Source organism: Oryzias latipes, chromosome 22 (genome assembly GCF_002234675.1).
Source record: "Oryzias latipes chromosome 22, ASM223467v1".
Classification (NCBI taxonomy): domain Eukaryota; kingdom Metazoa; phylum Chordata; class Actinopteri; order Beloniformes; family Adrianichthyidae; genus Oryzias; species Oryzias latipes.
Genome location: NC_019880.2, coordinates 23,373,358 through 23,390,080, shown reverse-complemented (window position 1 = coordinate 23,390,080; position 16,723 = coordinate 23,373,358). Strand labels below are relative to the sequence as shown.

The 16,723-nt window shown below is 41.7% G+C and overlaps 1 protein-coding gene across 1 annotated transcript; it reads right to left on the bottom strand.

Moving 5' to 3' along the window:
* Nucleotides 1–7,386: 7,386 nt before the first annotated feature.
* On the bottom strand, nucleotides 7,387–12,110 carry gphb5 (glycoprotein hormone beta 5). The gene is made up of 3 exons (XM_020713723.2): nucleotides 11,347–12,110; nucleotides 10,243–10,441; nucleotides 7,387–7,840 (listed from the first exon to the last, which is right to left on the bottom strand). The coding sequence occupies exons 1-3, from the start codon at nucleotides 11,373–11,375 to the stop codon at nucleotides 7,649–7,651; spliced, it is 420 nt and encodes a 139-aa protein (XP_020569382.1). The 5' UTR covers nucleotides 11,376–12,110; the 3' UTR covers nucleotides 7,387–7,648.
* Nucleotides 12,111–16,723: the final 4,613 nt, after the last annotated feature.

Below are 16,723 nucleotides of genomic sequence, written 5' to 3'. Positions count from 1 at the left end.
GAGATGGAAATACCAGGGCCATCATGTAGTCGCAGCTCTTGCAGTAGATGGTGAAGCTCACGGTACCAAGAGAATCTGTAAATGATTTCATGAACCCAGACATGGAGAGATGATTACAGATGCTTTTGTAGAACTCTTTAAAAAATAAATAAACCTGATCTCAAAACATCATCCATGTTTTCCATGCATTGACTGGAAATGAGACACAGAGATTTACAGATGATGCTCTATTTATTTTTATATACACAGCTCTCTTGAAAACAACTTCTTTATTAAACGTTTTGGTGTGTATTGACTTATAAGTACTTGCTGTGAATTGATTGGTCTAAAATCTGTCCTCTTCCACATGTTCATGGTTGGTTCAGCATCAGGTGTTTCTCTGTTTGTGCAGTGGTGAAACGGCTGACAGCGACTGAGCAGAGCCTCACAATGCTTTGACCTCCTGATGATGTGGTGACATTATTGTTCTGCTTCCTGCTGAGCAGGTGGGCGGGCTGTCTCTTTTCCATCAACTCTCATGGATATTTTATGTCAATGGTATTTAAAGCTGATAGGCTGTCAGAAGGACACCAGAGAGGAACAACTGAAACCGTTCAGAAGGTCATTCTTTCAGTCACATACTTTCCTGACTACTTTTCCCCATCATTGAATTAATGTATTTGTGAGAACAAATGGCACAAGTGAAGCAATCAAAACCAGCTTTGAGTATCAATAGGTGGAGAAGACCATTTAACTTTCACATAAGTTAATTATGTAGCAGGGCTCGACATAGCCATTTGTCCGCTGGCCCGGTCCTGTTTTTCGAGCAGTGCGGACCACAAGACTTTACTTTTCACTTGTCCGCTCGGGCCACTAAAATATCTAACGGTTTATATATTCTTCACCTTTTTCAATAAAGTAAATTTTGCGAAAACGTGTAAATTTACCTCGTCTTCATAATTTAGTTTTTCTGCTAGTCCTGTGTTCGGACTTCAAGGGTTTCTATGGGAAACCTTTGATCACTTCTCCTCCTCTCCCGCCTGCGCGCGCGCGGCTTTCACTGCCGAGCACCACGCGGCACGCGCTCACTCAATTTTTTTTTCAAACTTTATTGAATGTAACAATTCAATACAAAACAATGTTAAACAGCAACAACGAAGGCACAAGCCAGTGGGTTATTATTACATTTGATTATAAATCCGACACAGTCACTGAAGAGAGACTGAAGCATGTCAGAGATGTGGAAGACATGGCAGGAATAGATAGGAATATGTTGGATGGAGTAGTGGGTATAACTAGTAGTATGGACAGCAAGATATTTAATGAATGCATTGAAGATGAAACTGTATGCACTAAGCTTTAAGCTGAATGTCAAAGAATCAAAGGCAACTCCAAATACCTGAATCTCAGACTCAAATGCAGTAGAATGTTAAACTACTTAATTTTGTTTTTCTTTACAACACTGTAAGCAGTAAGTATTTCTAGTTAGCTGAATGATCTCAGTTAGACCTGCACAATATGAGGAAAACTCGCGATATGCGATATCAGAGATTAAAATTGCGATAACGATATAATTTGCGGTATATAAACAAACAGCAAAATAACCAAATAACCATTCCCAGTTTAAAAATTATACTCCAAATGACCCCCGGACCCCCCTAAAGTTGCAAGCACCTGCGGAGCGGCGGGTCCCGCTATGCGCGGTGTCGGGCCAGTAAGTTTCAAAAACTACTGGCCCTGTGGGCCAGTGCAAATTTCTGGGCTATGTCAACCCCTGTGTAGGAATACACGGACTGGCATAACCTAACCGAAACTGTACAAACTAACCAGCAACACAGAAGCAGTAATCAAACTCAGCAAACCAATAGTTTACACATCAAGAAACAAGCATGACTAAGGCTGAATCCGAATAGCTACCCTTTCCCTATGGCTTCTCCTTACCCCTACATTCAACACTTGGAAAATGCAAAACAACGTTAGTTTTATAACTTTTAAAAGTCCTGCAGAAAAAATAAAAAATTGCTTACATTTAAATATAAACTTCTGTGATTCAGAGCACACCCACGTAAAGAGATGCGTTTCTCCTCTGCGCCAGTGCGACTCAGATCCCCCTACCGGCGAAGGGTTAGTCAGCCCTAAGTCGCTACGGCTCTTTAATAAAAACACTTTCGGACACCACTGCAGCTCCAAATGCCCTAACAACTGGGGCAATAGGGAGGAGCCAGAGGGATGAGCAATAAATTAGGGTTCGGGCTTAGGGACCGGTTTATACTTCAAACCGATTTGTCATTTGCGCGGGTCGATTTGGTCGCCTGGCCATCTGAGTGGTGCAAATTGTGCAGTTTAACTTGAATTTATTTTGAGTAAGCGTTCATGGAGCAAACTGTCTACAAAAATGTCTTTTTAACACTGGAGATGATGAAAACTTAAGCGCAGAAGTTGTAAAAATACCAAACTTCACACACACAGAAAGCAGACAACTAGACAGAAAATAGGGCAAGTTTCTGGAAATAAATGTCTCATATCTAATATCTTGCAGCACTAGAGAGTGCAGTTCGCCCATTTTCTTTTCTTTTTTTCCACCTCTGTAATGTCTGCCTCTGTTTGGTAGACGAACACACCACTTCCTCATCTGCCTTTCATGTAAGTACTTGTGCGTTTGCAGACGCAGCAAAATGGTCAAGATGTCCTTCCATTTAAAAATAAATGCTGGAAACAATCATGTTGCTTGAAAAGTTTAAACGCCCCTCAGAAATTTAGCACAGTTCTCGCAGACAGCTGCACACGAAACCCAGCCTACATTACAATGAACTAGACCACGCGATTGTGGGTAGTGTGATGCGATGGCTGATCGCTGTGAAGTATAAACTGCCCTTTAGTGTAATAGACCATCGGATGGAAGCCGAAAGGAAGGATGCCACTAAAATCTATGTTTGTGTCTTCACTCTGAAATAAAGCTCCCTCTCAGCTCTTCCCAGTTTAAAACTGGAGAAAACCTAAACTAAATGTTTACACTTTCACAATTTTCACATTGTTAAAATGAGAAACAGCTTCTTCACAGCAATCTTTGCTCCTTCCTGTTCCTCTGCCGGGTTTACTTAAAGTGCACTTGGCTCAAATGTGAAACAGGAGAGGCAAAAAGCTATTTTCTTTTCACTTCCGTGGTGCTCCTAAAAACAGTGTTGGGGGGGGGGGGGGGGGTAGCACAATCCATCCATCCATTATATTTGCTTTGGTAAGATAAAGAAAATTGGAAAACAAAACAGTGACCAAAAAAGATAAGGATTATTTGTAATGACTTTGGAGCCTCGTAGCTTTTTGTTTTAGTTACAAACATTTGGCTTTTTTCCCCGGGGTTCCCCCCTCCTGGGCGGGGGCGGCGAGCCCCTGCCTTGCTCCTACCTGGACCAACCGTGGGCCGGGTGGGTGGCTGCCTGGAGTGCGGAGCGGGTCTCCCTTGGGGGGTCCTGGCTCGTACCTGGGGTCGGGGCGGGGGGATGCCCGGAACTCCTGGGTGGTGGTGGGGTGCTCGTCTGGGGCTGTGGGCGTCCCTCTCCGGTGGGGCCCTGCGTTGGGCTCTTCCGGCGCGGCGGGGGGCTGCTTTCCTGGCTGGGCTGGGGCGGCGCTCTCTTTCCCTCTGCGCCTCCCTGCTCTCTGGCTCTGGGGGCCTCGCGGCGGTCCTGCTGGCCCCGGCCTGGGTGGCGGTCTTGGTCGCCCGGGGGGCGGTTGTTCCCTGCCTGTTCCCGTGTGGCGTTGGGGGAATTCCGGCTGCCGCTGCTGCTGCGGCGGGGGTGTGGGTGTGGGGGTGGCTGGGCGCTCCTCCTCCTTCTTTTCACATTCCACCATCCATTTTAGAAGAACATAAACACTCACCTGAGCACAGGTGTTGGCTCACCTTTGCACTAATAGTTTGCATGATTGAATGACTGAAAAATTTCACACTAGTTGGTTTAAAGGCATAGGTATGCGTTCGTGAACACTATCTGTTTTGTGTGCATGTTGACATGTGGACATTTTTGCGGCTAGCAGGTGTGTTGATAATATTTGAGTGTGTGTGAACAGGCCCCGCCCTTTTTGTACTACATTTGAACCGTACCGTAACGATAAACAACCAGTAAGTCTGTCTGCTCTATGCTGCTTCATGGTCTTACCTCCTTTCCCCTCCGATTATTACCCTCCTACCCCCCCCTCTCTCTAACGTCCCTCTCTCTTCTTCCCCTCTTTCCTTTTCCGTCCGGTCCAACACCAAAGATTTTCAAACGTGATTGAAATTAATAAAGTTTGGCCTCAATTACAAAAGGGGTTTATTCAGACATACCTTTGGTTTGTCTGAAGATGAATAACCCCTCTTGTTAAAATAAAATATGTCCAACACAAGAGGCCCTCAGCTCTCATCTGTTTGCCTAGCTGTTGGACAGGACAAGTTAAAAAAAAAAAAAAAAAAAAAAAAAAAACATTTGGGTTTTGTCTTTTAACTGCTATGCCGAGGTTTTACTGTCTGCTTGCTATTCTCTCAATGCTGCAATGACAATATTCTTCATTCTAAAGAATAAAAACACCTTCATGAGTCCCAGAAGGAGGAAAAAGCTTTGATGAAACAGAGGAGAAAGGAATTATACAATTATACAAAAGAAAGAATTATAAATGCACACTTACTGCACGCTTTATGTGAAAAATAAATTAAAATGATAAAAAGGTTAGATGTTCCATTGATTTATATATTTCATTATGGTATAATACAATAAACTTCTAGTTGTTTCTAAGTTGAATTTTTATCAACAAATGTTTTACTCACCCCATATTCTACACATTAGCCAGGCACGCAGTGGAAATCTAATGTATGAGAAGGATGATGCCTGATTCTGAAAATAGATTTGCAGTAATGACAGCGTTTGTGTGGTGAAGGGAGAGCTGTAATGGAAGGTGAATTTTACACAATTCAAAGAAATATTCTCTCAGAGCAGCAGAGAAGCAGCAGGGGCAGCTTGGAGATGATATGTGAAGCTCGTCGGTCCAGGAGAATATCCGAGTGAAGCCAATACTTCTTCACATTATAAGAGCAGATGGAAGTGGTCTGGACATGTAGGGGGAATGCAATGAAAAGGCTTATCAATACAAGTCCCTCACTGGAGTCCAGAGTCTCATTTTAAGGGCCAGGAGGTGGACTTAGAGACAGGGCAGAAATACCAGAGTTCTTCCAATTATGACTTCAGGAACTGCAATCAATTTTCTACCTGGAAGAAAATCCATCATGTAAACCGAACGCTCAGATATTGAAAGTCCTCCTCCTGAAATGACTCAGTCTTAACCTGAAGATAGTTTCACAGTATCTTTCTTTTTTGCCAGCAGGTTCCTCAGTCATGTTGAAAAAAAAAAGAAAGACCATGAAAACTTCAGTTAGTCATAAAATAAATATCTGCTTGAGAAAAGTCAAAATGCCATTTTCTCCGCACAGCTACTCCTCTGCTGTTTAATTTATGAGCACAGTGGGAAGCGATAAGGCTGTTAAGGCAGGAACGAGCCGGGAAAGGTTGAGCTTACAGCTTCAATCAAAGATCAACTAGCTTGTTATAAATGACAGTGTGCTGTGGAAACAGGAAAGAGGCTGACCTGCTACAGCAGCAACAACGAGCAGAATCAGCCAGAGAGGGAAGGTCCACAAGGTTCACACTTAAATGCTGTTATAAAATATAGTGTCACTCATAATACTAACCTTTTTGGCAAGAGGTGTCTGGTCACAAAACAGACATTAATCAAGGAAATGAAATGAATGAAAGACCAACACATCAAACCGTCAGTCAATCCTCTCTAGCAGCAATACACTGTGACAAAACCTCTTAAAGCATTACTTTCAGCTGTTGTTGATGGAGAACCCCAAATGCAGGGAATGTATAAAATATTCATGTTTAAAAAGGTTTTTTGGCAAATGATTTTAGTCATTTGCGGCAGGAAAATGCGGTCAGGGGAGGCACTGCCTCACCTGCCATCCTCATAGCACTCCCCTTGGCTTTTTTGGATACCATACTGACCCGGCCTACAGTTTACATTCTGTTTAGACACATGATCCTCCAGAAAATTACACTTGATAAAGAGTAACTCTGGGGCTGCACTTGACTTGCTACCACAAATTCTATTATTCTTTAACTGCATTAGTAGATTTTCCAGGATCACCAGCGCCCTCTGACTTGATAGTACATGTACTGCGGGCCTCACCTAGTGTTTTTCCAATGTCCATTTTTAGCTGATAAAAGACTAAATGGATCACAAAGTGGAACCCATGTATTTAGACAGTTGAGGAAAAAGAAGCAAATGAAGTAATTAAAAAGAATGAAAAATAAGGGCATCTTTTATGATGATAGAAAGACAGAAACAGGAAAATGCAAGTGTCAGCTGCAGCTCAGTAAATGTGTGCAGCGGAATGCTGAGTGCAGGTGAGGCATGGACTGCTGGTGCCTCACCTGCCGCTTTCTCATGTATTTGAACAGGAAATTTGTAAATTTGATATTTTTTTGTTTTAGCAAAGAAATATTGAAAACCCACACAAAAAAAGCAATTATAAAAAAGGCATCTCTAAAAATTAATATTTGATGTTTATTTAACCCTTGTGCTATCCTAGGCACTTTAAAGTTGGGTCATCTAGACCCACTAGACAGTGCTCTGAACCCTTTTTCTTCATTGATTTGTGATCTTCACTGGTGTCCATGGATTACATGAAATCTTTCCACCTTTATAGATCTTTGTCATGGTAGGGAGAACACGTCCTGTAAGGGTGGGGTCATCTAAGATAGCACAAGGGTTACAAAAGAAAGTAAATTTATTTATTACCCTGTGACAGACTGGCGACCCGTCCAAGGTGCCCCCTCCCTTCGCCCACAAGTGGCCGGGGTAGGCTCCGGCAGCCCTGTGACCCCATAAGGGAACAAACGGAAGAAGAGGAAATGATGAAAAAACAATTTTTGTTAATCTAATTTAGTGTTTTTTATGATGTATTTAGCACCCTAACTGCAAGTCACTGGTCCCTTAAGCCACAATCCAGTGGTGTGAGTACCTGCTCCTTACTAACCCTGTGCACATGATGTGCACATGATATGCAAGTGCCCGTAGGGTCTCCACACAAACTACTCCGATTGTCTAATTTCCTAATTTCTGACAGTAAGGCTGCACACACTAGAAGAGCAATAATGGGCTCCTTGCGCAGGGTTTAACGGAGGTATAAAAATTTAAAATATGTAAAACGTGCTTGCGTCTCACCTACTTACCCTCACATGTTGTATAAGTGTTCATCACAACCTGTTGCCCGCAGCATGCACATAGAAAAAGTTGCGCATTAACATTTTTGCTTTACATACTCACTGAGCATTATATTCATGATGGAAGACAAAGAAAATTAAGATTAAAATTCTGATTCTGAGTATTCCTTTATTTAAAAAGTTGTGAATTAGGAGCAGACAGAAAAATGCAGTTTGAAAAGGCCTGCAGGTGTGGCGTGGGTGCTACAGTCCAAGGGGCATGAGCTCCCTGCTCCGCTCCATTCTGATGCATGAACGTCGTTCTTTTGCTTGTCTGACTGGATAGCTCAAACATTGCTCGCCATTTTAGTTGCACTGGTATTGTTAGGTTGGGGTTGTGAGGGGCTGTAAGCTAGCAGGAGAGCGTGCAGATAACGGCTTCAGACAGAGGCGATGCATTCAGTGGTACTGGTCAGACACACCCCGCAGTCGCACCGCAGGGCCACGGGGTACGTGTAGGTCGGGTCAACGTGGGGCCTGCATTTGGGGAGTTTCACAGTGACCAGACGCGTCTTATTGTAAGTACAAACCCGCTGAAAGGACTCAATGAAGGGAAACTCCAGGACTGGCTTCTGAAAAAAACAAAAATAAACAAATAGTTTGCTTTTTTTGGAACAAACCAGGTTTTTGTATGACAGCTTCCTCTGCTTCTGTGAGGATTGTGCCTTTTAGTTGGTTTGAGCTCTATTCTGTTTTTTTCATGATCTGTTTTCAGGTTTTGTGTTTTCCTGCTGTCACTGTCTGACCTGAGTTCATTTGATCGTCCAAAAGTTTAGTCAATCTTTCTCACTGTATTCAAGTCTGCATTCATTTCAGCTCTGTCAAATCATCAGCTGCCCTTTTGTTGCTCCTTTTATTCATAGTTTTATCATGTTTTGAGTTAATTTATTAAAAGTGTTTAGGCTCCTGTCAAAGGTCCTGTGTCCTTTGTATTTGGGTTCCACACCACTGGTTCCTGACAGCTAAAACCTGCTGTATTAATGCTTTCTGAATGTAGCTGCAGTCAGTTGCTGTTCTGACAGAGAAAAACTGCTTTTATTTTGCCTCATTACGTGTTGGTTCTTTTATAGTGAGAAAAGGTTTTCTAAATATTCACATTGTCAGGAAATACTGTAGACCAAAGCAGTGAAAAAGTGTGTCAAAATAGTTCATGGATAAACTAAAACAATATTTAAAAAACCCAATTTCAACATGTTACATAAATCATAACAAACCCAGGCATGATTTAACTCAAACAAGACTTCCCAAACTAAATAGTTGAACTTAACTAGAGCTGATCAATAAAAGTCTGACAAAGACCAGCTGCTCCGGGAACAGAAATACACCCTGGATCAATCACTTCGTAAGAAAACAGCGCTAATGATGAAAACCTGCTGCTGAGGATCTGGATGGAGATGCAGATTTAATCTTTCATCAGGACCTAGACCCTGCCCACGCTATTGAAGGATTGAAGATGGACAAATCATTTTGCAAATGCCTCATTGGGATTGATTTGGTGATCAGAGTCTCTGTCTTTATCTTTTTGTAAAAACTGAAGTAAATGGTGATTTCTCTGAAGTTTTCTGATTTTCTGAAATCTATTTTCTATGAAAGTTTCATTCTCATGATAGAATTATTGAGGTGAACACATTTTTCCATGACATTCTTACTTTTTGGAACGGGTCTGTTTAACATTGGTTCGCCTCACATCCACTTTTGTAGATCTATTAGTTGAATGCTTGGTGGATTACCGTAACACAAACGTGATAATGCTAACTTGTACTGCAATTGGCATTGAAGTTTGTTTCGAAGAATGGGACAATGTTCCGCTCCCCCTCAGATACCATTGCTGTCTTCTATAAGATGTTTTGTTTAACCCTTGTGCTATCTTAGATGACCCCACCCTTACATTGACGTGTTCTCCCTACCATGACAACGGTGGATAAAGGTGGAAAGATTTCATGTAATCCATGGACACCAGTGAAGATCACAAATCATTGAAGAAAAAAGGATCAGCGCACTGTCTAGTGGGTCTAGATGACCCAACTCCCAATGTTAAAGTTTTCGATTTTAAGGTTTTTTTATTAGTTTATAAAAGTCTAGATTGGAAGAGGACCCTCATTTTTATCAGATTTACTTTTAGTCTATGACCCTTCCAGAGCCCTCTGGTCCACAGGTTTGCTGGTGGTCCCAAAGGTCAGAACTAAAACCCACGGCGAGGCCTCCTTTCAGCACTGTGGGCCTCACCTGTGGAACAGCCTGCCTGAGGACGTGAGGGCTTCAGCCACTGTAGAGGTTTTTAAGAAAAAACTTAAGACACACCTTTTTAGTAAAGCTTTTACATAGTTTTTACTTGTCCACATGTTTTTTATTTGATTTTATAACATTTTAACAGCTAATTTTATGTGTTTTGATTTTAATGGAGGGATGTGTATGTGTTGGGTTTTTGTGTGTTTTTATTAATTCATTTATTTTATTATTATTAGCATTTTTTTATTATTTGTTTTATTTTTACGATGTTTACTATTTTAACTATTATATATATATATATATTATCTTATTTTTTATTCTTTCTCTGGGAAGCACTTTGAGATGCTATATAGCATGAAAAGCGCTATATAAATAAAGTTGAATTTGAATTTGAAAAAGTGCCTAGGATAGCACAAGGGTTAAGCCGATGTTCCGGTGTTTTTTGTCTTTCTCTTTCCTGTCCTGGCTTGTGCTTGGTGCAGCATCCAGTTTACTAAAAGGATGTTACACGCTGGAATAACACATTTAAAATGTTTACGCATTAAACTGAAGTGAAACTGCTATGGGATGTGGTTAAAACATTTCAGTTCTGTTAGTGTGGACAGGACGATAAAGTCTGGATTGAACTAATTGTGTCATTAATACTCAGATTATCTACATTTTTTTATGTTGAGACAGAAGCAACAGACAGACTCGACCCCCCAGCCTTAAACTCTGCCCTGATGGCAGACAAGCTCCTCCTCACCTCCCAGGTCTCACAGCGCCCCCAGCAGGCATCAGTGGTAATGTGCATACCCCCACAGCCAGGTTTCTTGGCCAGAAAGGTGAACTCACGAACGGCACAGCCAATGAAACTGCGCAGGTTGACTGCTGACACGCGTTTGCAGGGATTTGCCTGGAGGCAGCAGCTGAGCAGGAGCCAGCTCAAAGCCAGCCCAGACCTCCTGTGGGTGAGAGGTTCACATCAGCGGGTCGGACAGAGACATGGCGCAGACAGAGGAGACATGGCAGGACGCTCTCTAAGATGTTGAAGGTCATGTCGGTCAGCACACTCAAACTGGCAGAAGGGGTTCAGAAACATCAGATTATTCTTCATCCTCATTTTCTCTAAGCAGTCCAGTTGTGTCGAGGTCACCATAGTGAGAAATCCTCAGGTTTGACTCTCTTCTGTCCTCAGACAGAGACATACAGATTTTTCCTCATGGTTGTCAAACATTTAGATGAAACATTAGGATTATATGACCCAACAGTCAAAAAGAGAAACATTCACTCATCGGAGAGTTCTGGGAGAAAGACAATGCCGAGCAAAATCAAAAAATATATTCAAAAAACATCTACAATGTTATCCACTAGATTCTGCCACATTTTCTGTGGACTGATGCTACACAAGACAAACTTTCTAAACAGATGCATGCAGTTACACATGGACTTTCTCAAAAGAAGAACATGAAAGCATATGTCAAACATGGCGGTGGCAGTATGATAGTGTGGGGATCTGATGATCTGTTTTAAGACATGGATTGCTGGTTAATGCAGCCATAAGCTTTTGAAGAAGCATATTCCATATGGACTCTTCTGTGTGATTGATGTCACGGGCTGAACGATCTAGTTGAACTTGTCTATCGTCAGACTAAAACCGTTTCCTTTTTATGCCAGTGGTCTAATGTTGTTTTGGGGGAAAACAGAACTAAATTTTAGGTTTTAGGTGAAAAAAAGGAGCTCATAAAGAGCACCTGAATGCATGTTTTAGCAGGTCTTTTGGTGCATTTATTGCTCAAAGGTTTTTGACCTCCCAGCCCAGCGTGTAATCAGTAAAGATCAGCTGTAACGTGCAGAAATGTCCACTCACCGTTGAGGCTGCCTGCTCAGCAGGGTCATGGCAGCTGGAGCTCTGCTTGGTTTTCTGTAAGGAGCTGCAGGCGTGAAGCGTTTGCTCTTCAGCTCCTCTGTCTGCGTCTTGCTGCTGAACGTGGAGCACAGAGCTGTCACTGCGTGCTCCTCAGACCTGACCTGGCTGCTAATGGATCTGACAGCCAAGCCAGAGCTTTTTATCTTCTGCTGTCGTGCCAATCAACCACAGAGGTCCTTCTCTCATGACTCCCCGAACCCCCTGGGGGGGGGCCCTCTACCTGTCACTGCCCATCCAGCGGGCTCTCACTCCATTACCGTAATTAGAAAAAGAATTGGGTCTTTGTTAACAGCCATTCACATGGAAGAGAAGAATAACACACTCAAGCACGGCTTCTGCGTGAGCTGCCTCTTACTCATCTTGGCGTAATTGGCTGCAGAGACAGACCCAACGCCTGTTCACACATGCCCCCACCATGGGGTTACCCCCCCAGCTGCTGCTTTGAGCTGCTTTGCTTTTATTCAAACAACTGCAGACTTTCTTCTGTTTGTTTGTTTTTTTTTTCATTTAAAACAGAAAAGTAATGAGTTTGCCTCACAGAGATTACAGCTGAACGGGACGGTTGGTGCTGGTGAGGATGGAGGTAGACGTCAGGGTGGTGGAGTGTTCTTCAGCGTACCTACACGTAAATCTCATGATGAAAAAGAGGAACCATTCAGGCTGTAGAGGTAAAACATTGGCCTGAATCCTGAATGAGTGGAGAATAGCCCCCCCCCCCACACACACACATTCTTCTGCATTAAAAATATTAGTGGGATTATGTGCATAAACAAATATTTAAAAATGTACGGTATATTTTCTTCCACATAGGTAGGAGCAAAGTCAAACTAGGTAACAGGTACCAGTGCAGGCCTGCCGTCTGCTCAAAGAGGGTGGTTTGTTTCCTACATGATACCCCTGTACTTTTGAGCAAGGCACATACCTCACACAAACACAATAAACATTAGAATCACTGCAGCTGGGGACTCACTGAAGAACAAATGACACTAAGCTGCAGGAGCATTTTCTTTGTGTCGCCATTTTCAAATGTGGCATTGATGGAACCCAGGAAAACCTTGAGCAGGAGGGGTTTCTTCTTTGGGCTGGAGCACATTCGCTTCCATTTTCTATTCCCACATAGACCCAGTGCCCATCCAGTTAACTGTAGGACAAAGGCAGGACACGCCACAGATAGTTAGACAATTCGACGCAAAGGCACATCCACACCCACACACTCCTGAATAATAATTCCGTCAACTTAAGTTTTTAAACGGTGAGGGACGGCAGCGTGCCTGGAGAATATTCACACACAAAGACCCAGCCTGGATTCGAACCAGGGTCTGTGAGCTGACAGTGCTAACTGGCTCACGTTTCCTCCCAATCATCATGTTTCTTTTATGTCTAGTTCAAAATAATGTCCTCAAGTGTTCAAAAACGGATTCTTTTAATGATTTTTCACTCCCACTAGTGTGTGCTTTTTTTATGGTGACATTCCTCTTTGTCTTTCATCCTAAAAAAAAAAAAAATCAATACCCAGAAAAATGTATTTGTGAATTCTGAGAGTCTTAAGCTCTTCACTGAAGATGCTGAAGCATCATTACACATTAAATGGAACACAGACATCTTAAATAAATCAAAAAATTGAAATCAAATGGAAACCACAGAACACAGATAAAAAAAAATGTAACTACAATAACTTTAATCTGGGACATGATGGTGCTTGTGCCTTTTACCACACTGAGCCACGGTGCCACAGGCATAAAGAAGATATATAAAAGAAAAATTTGAAGAAGACTTCATTATTGCTGGAGATAGCGCGAATGTGCTGGAAATGCAAAAAGAAAATAAAGAAAATAACATCCAAATGTTGCTTTCTCAAAGACCAAATAGCTGTATGATGTCATCAGCTCCAAGCTCCTAAATGGTGTAGAAAACCATTATAAACTTATGCATAATGTAAAGGTTAAACTGTGATTACGGGGAAAAAAAGCATAGAAAACTTCCAAAAGCTGAGTATAAGTGTCAAGAATGAATGATTTGATATAAGATAAAAAATATGGTATTGGTCAAAACTTTATTTAAATAGCACCTTTCATACAGAAGAATTATATGATCTTAAGTCACTGAATTTAGTTGTTTTAATGAAACGTGTGACAAAACAATAAAAAATTGTTTCAAACTAGCCTCCAACATCCCCGTGAGCCCAAAAGGGATAAAAGCGGGTTAAGAAAATGGATGGATGGATTGTTCTGATCCAAACTTGAGGTTTAGCCCAGATCTTTCTTTTGTGATGTTCTTCTGACCCCTGCTGCCTGGATGTGAGATTACACTCTGACGTTTGCCTGCATGTGAAGTTCACTGGCAGTGATTTCACCTGCAGGCTCCATAGTCCTCATGTTTCTGATGGCAGTTTTTGATGCTGATGTATGTTCTTGATGGTAGTGGAACTAAATGACCCCTTTTCCTGACTGGCCTCCACACACTTCCATCACATGAGGTGAGCGGTAACTAGTTACATTTACTCTTTGCAATCAAAAAAATCACATCACCATAGTAGCTTTACTGAACCATACTTATTATTTTTATGAATTTTAGAAGAAAAAATGCGTTATTCAAATGCAATGGGCAGAATCCGTACCGTTTGTTTATTTGTAGCATTTGTAACACTTATTCCAAAGATGGATGATAAAAATAACAATATCTGCAGATTATTACATAAAACGCTACGTTATATGTGGGGCAAAAAGAGGCAAAAGTGACAGCCTTCTCTTTGATCTGCACATGTGCAATTCTATCTGTCGGGGTGACTTAGAGGAAAATACTGGAATAAGAAAAATGATAAAACAACTGAATAAATAAATGAGTATAAGTGATTGAAAGGGTGACTAAATGCACATCTATGGTGTTAATTCAAAAAAGTTAAATAAAAAGTAAACGGATTACTAAGAGCTAGTATGTGTTGCAGGAATTAGGAGTTGGGCTGAAAATAACGTTTTGCTTTGTTTTAAATACAACTGGAACAATCAGAAGTTGTGTTGTAATGCTGATTTCATTATGTAAAAATTCACTTTGTTTGTTTAGTTGAGTTCCAACACAACCAGCAGAAGGCACTATCTAGTTGAATTGTAGGATCCAATGCCAAACAAATGCAGAAAGCTGTTGCAGAATCAGCTCCTGAACTGAAAACAACAGGTGTGATGTGTGACTAAAGAGTGTCATCACGACTGAAATGAAAGGTGTAGAAAACTGTGGTATGAGCAGCTGTGTTGTTGGTTAGAGACTCTGATGCAGAGGCAGGAGGCAGCAGAGAGGAAGATGTTGAGGGTCTCTTTGGTGGAGATGGTTTGAGAGGAGGAACAGCGATGATGTTGGTGAAAGGATGTTAGGGTTGGAGCTGCAGGAAATCAGTGGCATGGGGTGAGGTTTGTGACTTGTGAGGCTACTTGTACTTGACTACTTTTAAATGGTGTCTAAAGGTTTTGCCCTCTGAACAAAAATCTTTCTGACTTTGGCGTAAAAGTCCCTCTTTTAGTTTTAGAAGCATTTTGAAGCATTTTTTCAAACTCTGAATCTTGAAGCCCTGAAGCTCTAACATTGGTCTTCATGTTTTGATAGGGCATTCAATTTTTAGAAGCTTTCGGAGCTGAGAAACTACATCTGCCATTTCTCCCCCTAAAAATGTCTTGACAGTAAAGTAAAAAAAGAATAAACTCTTTTTGAACTTTATTAGCAACCACCAAAGAACAAACGTGAGTGCCCTCTACATTTGCAGCAGAGCCACTGCCTGCCTCACCTTTTGTCTTTTCAGTGCAGCTCTATGTCAGATCCAAACACTAAAGAAAACAGTAGACGAATCTGAAATGCATGATCTTTTTTAAGGAAACTAAGGACATGTAATAAAATGACTAGAATGTCTAAAAACATTAAATGAAGCGTCATATTGGTATCATACACTGAAATAGCAAAAGGAACATGCTCGACCCAGTTTGCAGGGATTTGCGTAATCTATCGTGAAGTAGAGCTCAGTGCTGTTTCACCCTCTTAGCTTACGTTGTCACTGAAAAGTAAATGAGGTTTTGAGGATAAAAATGATCAGAATCTTACATATACATTGCATTTTTGGACAGATAAGTGGACACATATTTGTTTTATTATGGTCATTCATCTCATGACGGTAGGTGAAGGTGATGGCAGGTGCCTCACCAGCCTCCAATCACTGCCTTCATGCATTGTATAACTGTCCGCCACATGCTCACAGCATAACTGTAGAAAAAATTTGCAACGTGACTTTGATGTTTTTTTGTAGGCTACCTCTGTGCCCTGTAGGTTTGCCAATGTTATACCTGCAGACCAGTGAGGCAAGTGAGGCTCGGCCTCACCTGTCAATGTGATCAAATAGAGAAACGTACATTAAATAGATATTAGTTTCCGCTGATCCGTGTTTATGCCATAAACTGAAAGGGCGTAAAGACAACTAAGCGGGTGTATTTAGGAACTGAGTGAGTGAACCTTAAAACCGCGCAGGCGCAATTCTAACTGAGAAGTGATCTTGCGCGGTCAATTCCTTTTTGCGCGCTCATGTGGATTTACGCTCAGTGTTAAGGGGGCGTTTTTGTCACTTTTGGGGCAGGAACCTTTCTGGTTGATCTGATTGGCCAAAATTTGCATCTCTTATCGGCGAGGCAGAGGGGCGGGACTTTCATTTTTCAGTTTGGGGGGGGGGGGGGGGTTAACAGGCGGCCCTTGAGCTGCATGCGGCTCTCTGCCTTTTATCATATTTTTTATATTCACTACTTTCACAAGCATAAGGGGAAAGTCTTACATTTTCTCCAATATGTACAGAGCGGCCCTTAATGTGTTATTGCGTTACTTCGGTAAAGAGGATCTAGGAGAGAACAGCATGAGAACGATATGGAGAGAGGAGAGGACGTGGTAGAAGACACCCCCCCCCCCCCCCCATAGTACAAAGGAGCAGATATGAGCATAATGCAGAACTACTTCGTTTTGGAAACCCTGGAAATGCAAAGAGACACGATTATGAGGCATAGTTTAGGCATAGTTTCAGAATTGTTCGTTTTAAGCTGTGAATGCAAACAGAGCAGCGAGCCGGCTGCCAAGACACCGTCAACAAAGTGCAACCTCTGTGAAACACCATTCTGTAAAAATCAGTGAACTTTTAAAAAGCGAATAAATGACTATATTTATATGAACTGGTAATGAAGACTCGTCAGCATAGTCATGCTACATTATTATTTATTATACTAAATTTTGTTAGAAAGTCAACCTCTATTTTATTTCTTATAGTTTTAAAATTTAATAGAGATATGAATCATAACAT

Excerpts from the sequence above, each read along its gene's own strand:
- gphb5 (XM_020713723.2), bottom strand. The coding sequence starts at position 11,375 with ATGACCCTGCTGAGCAGGCAGCCTCAACG. Across the intron at positions 10,442-11,346 it reads CTGAGCAGGCAGCCTCAACG|GAGGTCTGGGCTGGCTTTGA; the intron begins GTGAGTGGACAT and ends TCTCACCCACAG. Across the intron at positions 7,841-10,242 it reads GGCGCTGTGAGACCTGGGAG|AAGCCAGTCCTGGAGTTTCC; the intron begins GTGAGGAGGAGC and ends TGTTTTTTTCAG.